At 34.2% G+C, this 12,350-nt stretch overlaps 1 protein-coding gene across 1 annotated transcript; it reads right to left on the bottom strand.

Annotated features, from left to right (window-relative positions):
- On the bottom strand, positions 1 to 2,463 carry LOC123898958 (probable L-type lectin-domain containing receptor kinase S.5). Its single transcript, XM_045950006.1, has one exon. The coding sequence runs from the start codon at positions 2,369 to 2,371 to the stop codon at positions 377 to 379; it is 1,995 nt and encodes a 664-aa protein (XP_045805962.1). The 5' UTR covers positions 2,372 to 2,463; the 3' UTR covers positions 1 to 376.
- Between the last annotated feature and the right edge of the window lie 9,887 nt (positions 2,464 to 12,350).

The following is a 12,350-nucleotide window of genomic DNA, read 5'->3' as shown; positions in this document are numbered from 1 at the left end:
ATCAAGCACCAATCTAAATCAAAACTACGCTAGAGGACAAGGAGCTAATAACAAAAAACCTCTCATACACCAACGGAACCTACAACCGAAACACACTATGCTAGCTCCCTAAAAAAATAATACATCAGAGAGAGATTGTTGAAAAATTTACACAACAAAAAAAGTGGTATGCAAATATTCATCAAACTATAGTACATAATGTACACATCGAAAGAGAAAATTAATGTCATAAATCGAAAATACATAAACTTTTTAAAAAAGGGCTAAATAATATAATAAACTATGTGACACCGACAATTCAAATTATATATATACATCATTGTCGAAAACTGACACAACATTGACACATATAATTAAACTTAATAACTTGTATTTTCTATCTTCCACTAAGTTGAGTGAATGGACCATTGATAAGAGAATTATCTTCACCTTCTTTGAAAGATGAAGGCATAGCTGGCCAAACAAAAGAAGGTCTTTCCATTGGAATAATTGGAGGAGATGCTTCTCCATTTAAAACCATTAAAACACTTTTCATTGATGGTCTTTCATTAGGATTTGGATGACAACATGCCAAACCAAGAACAAGCACAATTTCAATTTCTTCTTCCCATTTTACCCTCTCAACCTCTTTCTCTTCACAACTTATCCTTTTATCCACAACACTAACAATTTCACCTTTTCCATAAAGCTCCCAAACTTGATACACTATACTATTTTTATAATCGTCTTGTGCAAACACATTTCCCGGTCTTCTCCCACACACAACTTCTAAAACAAGTACACCAAATGCATACACATCTGTTTCGACCGTTGCTCTTCCTATTAGAAAAGTTTCAGGTGCCATATAACCTGGGGTCCCCGCAATTTCCTTTGTCGAGTGATGAGTTTCATTTCTCTTTTGAACTGTACGCGCTAATCCAAAATCACCTAATTTAGCGACGTAATCTAAGTCCAACATTATATTGCTTGCTTTAATATCTCTATGAAGTACCCTTCTTTCACAACCATTATGAAGATAATCCAATGCTTGTGCTACATCACGAATCACGCTATTCCTAGTTTTCCAATCAAGTACTTTAGAATATTGTGATTCTAATTCACTTGATTGGTTAAATAGGTATTTGTCTAAGCTTCCTTTAGGCATGAACTCGTAAACGAGGAGAAGCTCTTTGCTTTCGTAGCACCAACCAATAAGTTTCACCAAGTTTTTGTGGTGTAGGCTTCCAATTGTTGTAACTTCTGCCATAAATTCTTGCTTTCCTTGACGCGAGTTCTTCGAGACTCTCTTCACAGCTATCTCTTTGTTGTTTTCAAGAATACCCTTATAAACCGTTCCAAATCCACCTTCGCCAAGTTTGTTCCGACGGCTGAAATCACTTGTTGCTATCATCAATTCCTTTAGTTTATATTTCTTTGGAGCCATAGATGAGTGTTGAATTTGATCCTCTATCCCTCCATATGTATCTTCTTCAATTTCCATGTTTTTTTTCCTTTTAAAATAAAGGAAGAAAAAGACTAATCCACCTATGATTATAATCAATAATACTATTGGAATAATAATAAAAATCCACAAGTAATTTTTGTTACTACCAATATCTACACCATTATCTACACCATTGAATTCCCATGCTTTTACACAGTTTAGCTCTGTGTAATTGCTTGTTGAAGCAGAGAAACCGACATAAACCTCTTGTTTAAAATAGGAAGAGAGATTAAGAGGTGGAGATACCAAAAGGGTCTCCATAGATACTTGTGAATTTCCACTCATTGAACCAAAAACAAATATCACATCATTAGAATATTCAATTCTTATAGTTACATCTTTACCAGATGAAAGATTCACCTTAGTGTTTGATAATGATGCTTGTTTCAAGGAGGATATGCTGTTTATATTGATTCCAACATGGTTGTCAGGTCCGTCTTCAATTGAACTCTTTCGTGTATCAAACTCAACTGCAAGAATTGCGGCTCGAGAAGTTCCATTGGTGGAAGCATTTACAATACCAAGCCATTGTCCTGAACTGTTTTCAGGGCGAGTTGGTTCTGAGGCTAAGATAAAAGCTATGCCTTCTCCACCAGGGGAAGTGTCAGGAGTTATATTGAGAACAAAAGTGGTGTTGAATGAAGCAATTTTGAATGGATCCTTGTATAAAGCACGTCCAGATAAATTCGACATCGAAGCTTTACTATTTTCTGCGGTTACTTGTATGGCTTCACTTTGTATATATGAATAATTGAGTAACAATTTGTTTGCATCGTTTTGGTGAAAGGTTGAGAAAGTGAAATTCAAGCAACTAACTTTTGTAAGGGATATGATAGTGAATATAATTGCTAATAATTGATATTTAATTAGCAAAGACATGAACCTCATGGTTGTTTGTATTAGCTGGTGAATTAAATATTGGACAACAATGGCTTTAATTGAAACCAAGGTTATAAAAATATGGTTTCTATAAAGTATACTGTAGGTTGGGATGGGATTATTTATATATAGTTATTTTATTTTTGATAGGGATTATTTATACATAGTATTTTCATTTTTCTTGGAAATTTCTTATGCCTTTCGGAGAAATAAAAGAAAAGAAAAAATCCTTCTTCTAGAGTATGTTTCTTCTAGAGTATGTTATTTTCTGTTATTATGTCATTGATGAGGGATGTTATTCTCTAATTGAAAATTTTCCGGTGAGAATAATAATTTTTGTTAGACTTTACTTATTCCGGAGTCAAATTATGAATTACCAAGTTCCTCTCCTTTCGAAAAAACTAAAATAGGGGACCAAAACATAAAAAAAAAGGAAAATATATAGGGGATAAAAATTGCATTTAAACCAATAAATTATTATTTTGGGTTGATTTTATTTAGTTTTTTTTTTTGCGCGGAGATTATGTTTATTTTTACTTGTGTAAAAAAATTCTGATTGTTTTCCCAACTAAAGTAATTAATGTTATTTTATTCAAGGTATATTTTGTATGCTTTTGATTAAGCTATTCCACAACATGCCCAACTATAAATTCTCCTTAAGTGTTTTAATGTTGCTCCATGACCTAGTCAAGTATTCTAACATTTACACCGTGATTGGAACATAGGAATAAGGGGTGCGAGATAAATATAGACAAGAGAAATTGCATAGAAAGTGTCAATTTCTTCTAAATAAAACAGGAAAAAAGTTGACACGAGAGACTAAAACAAGGTGGAATCTCGACATTTTTCATTCTAGGCCAAATAACCTTTGAAATTGCTAAAACTGTCAAATACTTTATTGAAATTTTCAAATACCTTCCTAAAATTGACATTTCAAAATTTTAAAGGGTATTTAACAATTTTTACAATTTTAAAGACTATACTTTGGTTTTTTCTATTTTATGTGTAAAACTGATCGATCAAGCTTGTTTTTGAAATTTAGCATGTTAGTCCGTGTGAGAATATTCCACGTGCAGTTAAGGTCATGGAAAAAAATGCTGACTTTTTTTTTTTTGTGGTCAGAAAAACAAGATTAAGAAAATGCTGATTTAGTATATGATGATTGTGATATTGGTCTGTTTGAAACTTATAGTTTCCAAATGATCACTACTAGAAAAAAGACTTTTGGATAAGGGATTTCACTACTGATATGTGAATACCAGTAGTGAAACACAATTGACCAAAAGATTCCACTACTAATATTTGAATACCAGTAGTGAAAAGTTCATAGACAAGGGATTTCACTACTGATTTTCTTAGTTGCTATGATTATTAAATCTCAAATCCCTAATTCTCTTTGAAATCCCTGAATCCCAAATCCCTAAATCGTTTTCATTCTTCTTCACAGCAAACACATAAAATTCTTCATTCTTCTCTTTGAAACCCAAATCCCTAAATCGCCTTATTCTTCTCTTTGAAACCCCAAACCGTGTTCTTCATTCTTCGTGTTCTGGAAGCGTGTTCTTCATTCGTCGTGTTCTCAGGTATTAATCTTCGTTCTAATTTATGGTTTTAGGGTTTATGCAATTGGGGTTTATGTTAAAACCTAGGGTTCATATAATTTCGTTTTTCTTTTTTCTTTTTAGGGTTCATGTTAAAACCTAGGGTTCACTTTTGTTCTTCTTTTGTTCACTTTTGTTTACTTTTTAATAGTAAGTATTTTGCAAGAATAATTTATTTCAGTTAGTGTTATAGTATATATAGAAGCTTACCTCATATCATATGTGGAAGCTCTTTGATCTCATAGCACCATCATTAATTAATAGTCATATATATCTGTTTACCACTACTAGTTGTGTTATTTTCAATGTGCACTAGCTTGAAAATATAAGGCATGTTGGTAATAATCGTTCCATAAAAATAGAAACAGCTATCACATTTTATGCATTAGAGATAACCGTTTCCCACTCTTTTCTCTACTTCAAAGTGACACCTCTCGTATTTCTTTATGATCCTACTCACCCACTATCTAGTCTTCTTTTAATTTTTCTGACTCAGTCTTAATGTAGGGAATTGCATGTTTGCATGTTAGAACTCACATTTCACTTCAGTGTATCAATTGCATATGCTGCATTTTAGTATATGACAGTCATATATTATGACATGTACTTACAAGAGACTTGGATTTATTTACCTAATATATCATATACTTATCTAAATTAATCATACTCACTGTTTTGGTTTACTCTTTTGTTTTGTGGCTGGACAAATGCAATGCTTGAATGTGTAATGTGTATGCCACTGATACACAAGCAAATCATCTCTTTATTGCCTTCAATTGGGCCATTAATTGATTTAGAATTTTTATTTTAAATTCTGTTCTAAAATCAAATTGCATCTTTAGTTTTGTTTTTGTTGTGATAATTGTTTATGGATGTGAAGAGAAGATGATAGAGACTTAAATCATGGATTGGGCCTTGACTTTGGCCCAAGCCTAAAATGTGGAAAGAAAGGAAAGAATGATGAGGTGGCAAGTAATAGTAACTATATAAAGAGTAGCAAGAGAAAAGAATAACTTAGCCTAGTTTTTAGGTTAGAATTATGGGATCACCATCTTGGTGATTTGGGAAGCTTTTTAGCTTTTGGGGCTGATAGTTACTGCTATCAGTTTGTTACCCTTTTATTTTCTTATTTCACCATTGCTACACATTGTAATTGTTTCCTTGTTTCATTAATACAATTGCTATTTCCCTTTTCACATCCATTTTCTCTACTTTTGTGATCTGAACCCTATCAATTGGTCCGACCTACCGGATCCGACGAGGAGACAGTAATGGAGGATGTTTGGACTATGAAGAAGCAATTACCAGATTTCATGGGGATTGATCCTGTTGGCTGGATCAATGCGGCTGAAAGGTTCTTTGAGAAGAATGAAGTTCCTTCTCGTGATAAGCTTCAATGGGCTTTCATGAGCATGGAAGACAAAGAAGCAATGTTGTGGTTTATTTCCTGGAATGAAGAGCATGTGGATGCAGACTGGAAATCATTTTCCAGAGCTATGATTGGAAGGTTTGGTACACAGATGAAGCAACCATTGGAGGGATTGATCTTGGAAAATCCAAAAGCAGAAAAAGATTTGTCGAAAACCATGGGAATGAGGGAAGAACAATCCGTGAAGATGACAGCAGCAACCGTCGACGATGGAGAAGCAACCGTAACAACAAAGATGGTGAGAGAAGAGAAGGAAGCATATCGAGAGAACAAGATGAAGTCAGAAACGGGTTGGATTTTTTAGTCATCGCCGCCACAAAAGTTGTTGGATGTGTCGTCACCGGTCGGATATTGTTGGGAGAGGATCCCTCCACAGCCCAAGCCACCAGATCCACCAAACCTGTTGAAACCACCGGACACTGATTCGGATCTTACATTGCAACCGTCCGACACTAGTTTGCCGCCGTCGACGGTGCTTTCACGGCGAGGACCGCCGCCTGAACCGCCAGATACAAGCCCTCCACAGTCTCCGGTGACCAACATTTTTATGATTGGGGAGGATTCAATTTCTGATGAGTCACGAGATGTGCACGTTGCTGAAGGTAGGAAAGATCTAGAGAAGTTAAGGGTAAATTGGGTAATGTGTGAGTCAGGTCACATTTTAACCCTACTGGATCAGAACCATAATAATTCTAGTAAGTGGGGAAAAGGGAATAGAAAGTGGGCTGGAGCACAACTACTGAAGCAGGCCCAAAATAAAGTCTGTTTGCTTAATAATCCATGTGTTCATAACCCGACCCGAGTCATAACCCGATGGAAACCCAACGGGAAACAGCAAACCGAATGCCCTGTCTTGCCGTCGTTTCTAGTGCGCGCTTCTCCACTGTTACAACAGTTCCCGAATATGTATTTCTCTCTGCGAGGCATTTCGGTGAGTGCGGCGTACCTGATGCAAACTCCTACTTTGATTAGGTCGTCGCCGTTACAATTTTCTCAAGTCCATCCACGGTCATCGCCGCAAGCCCTTGTGGTGTGCGTTCTAATTTGGGTTGCAAAGGAGAAGGAAGAGAGTTGTAGCTATTCTTCATTTGGTATTGAAATTCTGACTAAAGGCTTAGTGGTGGGTGAAGGATTGTTACCAAAGTCAACCTTTATCAATGGGTATGCACGACAAGAGAGGTGGATTTGTGTTATTAGAGATGGAACTACCATCATCACAGTTGGTGGTGATCTCATGAGTTTGAAGCTGAGAGAATCATTTTTTGGGCATGTTTTTTGGGTTTATGATGCTTCCCTAGTGCCTAATCGGTATGTACTGCAATTGTGATTCTCTAATTGGTGTGAGAAAATTGTTTCAAGGGTTAAATGTGATAGGAACTATATCATGGAAATCTTTGATCTCCAACTATGTGGGATGTGAGAATATTTTTATAGTTCTGAAACAAATCTCAGCTCATAAGTTTTTTGCGTTAAGCTCACATATTGATCAAGAGAATGCAACATTAATTATATGGGATGCTACAAATGAGCTTGATTGTCTCTTAGCTAAAGATGTGACCGATAACATATTTTTCCCTCTGCTTATAGTAGAAAGTAACTGCAGCATGGTTCCTAATGATGCTTATTGGAGGAGTAAAAAGGAAGAGAAAAATCACGGTGTACTCTGTACTTCATATGTATGTGGTCTTTGGCATGTTTGTTGGCCTTCAAGGCACACTGTGGAAGGATTGAATGAGGAATGGGGTGTTAATGCTTGTTTTGAGGAGTTGTTGGATTTAACCATTGTGAAAAAGATGTCATTGTATTCATCACTTGGGATCATACAATGGGATCCAAGTAAGCCCAATATTCCTATGGTAGTAGCAGAGTGTACTCATGAATGTGGCTGGAAGGTTTTCCATCATTATATAGTTTCCTGAATTTTGTGCTGAATTTTGTTTATGATAGAGGAAAGCTTTGTGAAATCTTATTTGATAGAAACCACAAAATAGATGTTATTACATTGTCATTGAAAATCTGTACGCAGTGGTTACTTTTTGGATTAATGGGTCAAGTTCAAATCTATCATCAACATCAGGATTACGATGGAAAAGTCAAGAATGTTATGAGGCACTGGTTCCCCAATATATTAGTGCAATTAGTGTCCAACTTCAAGCTCATTCCAGTTTGTTCCTTCAACAAATTAGTAACCCTACCAAATGCTATGAGAGCTATTATTGAAGTCTGTTGGAGAATAATCTTCATCTGTCATGGGTTGTTCAACTTTGTTTTTGATAGAGGCAAGTTTGATGGATGTAAAATAAGTTCAACCTTGAGGACAAGGTTGTTTGAAGGGGTGAGTATTGATAGAGACTTAAATCATGGATTGGGCCTTGACTTTGGCCCAAGCCTAAAATGTGGAAAGAAAGGAAAGAATGATGAGGTGGCAAGTAATAGTAACTATATAAAGAGTAGCAAGAGAAAAGAATAACTTAGCCTAGTTTTTAGGTTAGAATTATGGGATCACCATCTTGGTGATTTGGGAAGCTTTTTAGCTTTTGGGGCTGATAGTTACTGCTATCAGTTTGTTACCCTTTTATTTTCTTATTTCACCATTGCTACACATTGTAATTGTTTTCTTGTTTCATTAATACAATTGCTATTTCCCTTTTCATATCCATTTTCTCTACTTTTGTGATCTGAACCCTATCAGAAGAAGACTTACAATTATAACTATGAAGTTTAATTGATATTTTAAATTTGATGTTTTAATACTCTAATGTATCTCAAAACATGTTTTGTTTGTTTTTTGAAAAACCAATTTGAATGAATATGCAAATCAGAAACATTTGTTGTAATCTTCTTGGCAGGCGCGGATTATGGAGTGCATATACATTGGAAAGGAGCTGCTGAGACAGTTCTAGGAACGTGTACCCAATATCTTCATTCGGATGGTCACCAACAATCTATTGAAGAAGAGAAGGTTAAGAATAGCATATTCAAGTTGTAGAAAGTTTGTTGAGGGAATTAATACTCCCAAGATGAAAAGAGATCTCATGAAGCAGCTTTGGCGAAGTGCAAGGAGTTAGAAGAACAATTGCAAAGGTTAGACTTCCATCCAATATCATATAGTTTGTAAGTACTGAAATTACGCATATTCTGCATGATCCGTTCATTCCTACTTGCAGGCATGTTCACTACAGTAGTATTTATGTTGGTTTGAGTAAGATAATGTAGGAATAATAGTATCATCATGTGTATTTAAATTTCCTGCTAAGAGTAATTTACCACATCTATATTGGACAAAAGCAAACATACAACTACGGATAAATGGAATTCCCCATAGTGGAATCCCCATTTCTTAATTAAAAAACTGGAAAATCAAACATACCACTACTGATATTCATTTTAACGGACGTGAAAACCCCATATTTCACTGCGGGGAATTGGAAAAACCGACGTGGAATCCCCATGATTTAAATTAAAAAATTGGAAACCAAACATACCACCACAGGTATTCAGTTTAACCGACGTGAAAACCCCATATTTCACTACGGGGAATTGGAAAAACCGACGTGGAATCCCCATGATTTTAAATAAAAGTTAATGCAAAAATCAGGATACCACGTCGCGTATTAAACGACCCGACGTGGAATCCCCAGACTTACAACGACAATGGTGTATACGACGGGTCACCAACCGACGTGAAAAGTCAATTTCGCCAGTAGTTAAAACCCCTTTCTGTACTAGTGTGATGCAGAGGCACCTTGATTAGGCGTGTTGTATGACACGAATATGTAGAGTCAGTTTTGATTATATGTAGCCATGTTTATTAAAAATGGTTTCTAATTAAAAAAAATACAAAAAATTTAAAGAGTCGTTTTTTATTTAAATTCTAAAATAGCATACAACACATTACAAATAGCTATTATCGTAAATAACATCTGATAGAGATATATTTTTGTTGGGTCATCACGAGGGGCAGCCGATGGATCATCCACATTGGGCTAAAAAATAACTTTACAAGTGAGTTGGACATCACACTCTTACCCAAAATCTTAAGGTGTTAGGTTTTATGGGTTTTCTCACTTATAAAGTGTTCAACCTTCACTTTTCTAAGCAATGTGAGACTTAATTCACACTTGCCACAACAATCTCCCCCTCAAGTGTGAGTCCATCCACTCTAGGATATGCCCCCCTCAAGCGGAAGCTTTATACATCATACACTTGTACCTTTGTAAGCGACACTACTCCACGGGATTCGCCGCCTGACCACCTTTGTCAGAAAGACTTTCGATACAAGGAGCCAGTTCAACGCTTCGTCGAACTATCGGCTGTGATACCACTGTTGGGTCATCACGAGGGGGCAGCCAAGGGATTATCCACATTGGGCTCAAAAACAACTCTACAAGTGAGTTAGACACCACACTTTAACCCAAAACCTTAAATAAACCTTTAAGAGTTAATCATTATCAACTTTCTACCAACTTAAAAAGAGTCTTCTTTCTAATATTTCTAGTTAATGTAACAAATATTTTCTTTTTCTTATGTTTCTTATATCTAGATTTAAACTTTATATTCCTACGAGTTAATTTAGGACATAGAGGAAAAATGAAACAAAAAAATAAAATTTAGAACCTGAATTATTTACTCTTTTTTATCAACTCTGCAACGTTGAAATTGAACCAAATTGACACTATTGAAGTTAAACTAAAAAATAAAATTTATAATTTATACCCAGATTTACTAATACTACTACCATCCCATAAATTATTTTGAGACCCACTATTTTTGAAGATCTTTTGGAATGGCCCAGGTGTTAGATAGCTTATAAAGCGGCCCAAGAAAATATAATATTTTTTCTTTACTCAACGAACACTCTTTGGATTGTTGTCCGATAAATGTAAGACACCCATATGACATGTGTCAGACAATTGTCTAAAAAATATTTTTGCTGCTTTTAATTTTCTTAGACACATTTCAAAAACAACAACACTCATCAATGGCCTTTCAAAAAAAAAAAAAACACTCATCAATGAGCGATTAAAGACACTACATTTTGATTACAACTAGGAAAAGATGCGTGCTACGCACGGGTCGCATAGCGATAATTATTAATTATGAAGTAAAGCTAAAGAAGTAATAATTTTGAACTATACTATAAAGAAATTAAAATTATGAATATTAATTTAGTATTTCTATAAACTACATTTTTATTTTATATGCAAAAAATCGTTAAATACTTTCACCAAACTCGTTAAAATAATTTGTAGTTTCCTGATATGATAAAATTTCGAAAACTTGTGAGTATTTTCAAAATAAAAAAAAAATCTACATTGTTAATTTTCAAAATATATACAATATTGATATTTATCCAATTGATTAGACTACTTCTATTATTCAACAACAAAAAAAAGTACTTTTATTGGCTTACAAATGCACTCTCTGATAAACAAGCAGAATGTAAAAAAAATCTCTACTAATTTCCGATTTTTTTCTTTCACTTCTCTATTAACTAACTTCAATGAAAGTACGAGAATAAAAGATTGATTCATGAGCTGAGAGTTTTTATTATCCTTGGTAACGGTGTTTCAGGACCATCACCATACACGATAATACTATTTTTTTTGTTTACTCCTCACACACACACATATATATATATATATAGTCTTTTACATAAATAATGTATTTTCCATTAGGGTATGCGTTTTTTTTAAACAACAAATATATTAGAGTACGAGTTAATAGTATCAGTAATCATCTTGTACTGACCACTGTTATCCTTGGCGCACTATTGCATTTGGTTGAGCTTTATCTCCTTATTTGAGTTGAGATAATAATCTTCGATCATTCCCGGAAAACCACAATGGGCAACCCTTATGATTCACCGAAACAAGGTGATGAGATGCCGGTTTATAGTTATAGAAGAATTCAAGCACCTCACCATAAGTTGTGGCCACTACCAGAAAAACTATTGAAAAAACAATTAATTTGCTATTCATTCTTATATAGCCTTTTCCGGAAGGGTTTTAAAGGGTGTTAGAGAGGAGCGACCACATAGCGCATCAAAATTTCACGGCACCAATTTTTTTTTACTTAATGTGTATGTGCATGCGTGCATGTATTCGCGTGTGCGTGCGTGTTTAAATAAATTATATAATTATTATAACTAAATTTTAAAATAGATTTGAACACTTATGATCTTAATAGTGAAATCTATTTGGAGAATAAAAAGTTATCAGAGAGATTCTAACAATTGAATCTATATGATGTAAATTTTTCGATATTGACATAATCTTTTACTTTTCTATCATATTATATATTTATAATTAATTATATAACATATAAAAAAAAACGCGGCACCGAAATATAACTTACATAAGACATCTAAAATCTCATACTTAAGAAATTTCAAAAACTGATTTTGGAGGTAATTGACCATGATGAAATTCATTATTCAATTCAACTTATTTATTTATATCATAACTATCAACTTTACTATTAAAAATAGTAATTACTATTTGCAAATTTTCTTTATCCCTATTTATTGTTATCTCATTATTTGTTTATAGAAAAATGCTAACTAGTTAAGAAATCAAAAGTAGTAACATTGTCTAGAAGACACTAATTAGCATGAGTTTCTTAACTTAAAATTTACTACTTTTGAGTTTCTTAACTAGTATCCCGAAAACACTAATTAGCATGATCCTTATGAATATCGAATATTACGTTTAAATCTAAAATATATATTACATCTAAAATATAGATTACACCTACCTGCACATTGAAGAAATACTAATTTTTGTAGTGTTCATTATTTTATACACCTTGCACAATATGTGTTCAATGTTAATAAATTTACTAAGTAGTAAAAGACTACAGCTGCCTTCATCATCTTCAATACCGTTCATCGGCTACTCGTGAGATTTTGAGTGTACCCTATGCATTTTGGTGTTCCATTTTTTATGAAGTATATAAT

This window comes from Trifolium pratense, linkage group LG1 (assembly GCF_020283565.1).
Source record: "Trifolium pratense cultivar HEN17-A07 linkage group LG1, ARS_RC_1.1, whole genome shotgun sequence".
Taxonomy (NCBI): domain Eukaryota; kingdom Viridiplantae; phylum Streptophyta; class Magnoliopsida; order Fabales; family Fabaceae; genus Trifolium; species Trifolium pratense.
Note: the sequence above shows the minus strand (reverse complement) of the source record. Positions and strands in the feature narration are given on the sequence as shown.

What these genes read in the sequence shown, in the direction of transcription:
- LOC123898958 (XM_045950006.1), bottom strand. Translation starts at nt 2,371, where the DNA reads ATGAGGTTCATGTCTTTGCTAATTAAATATCAATTATTAGCAATTATA.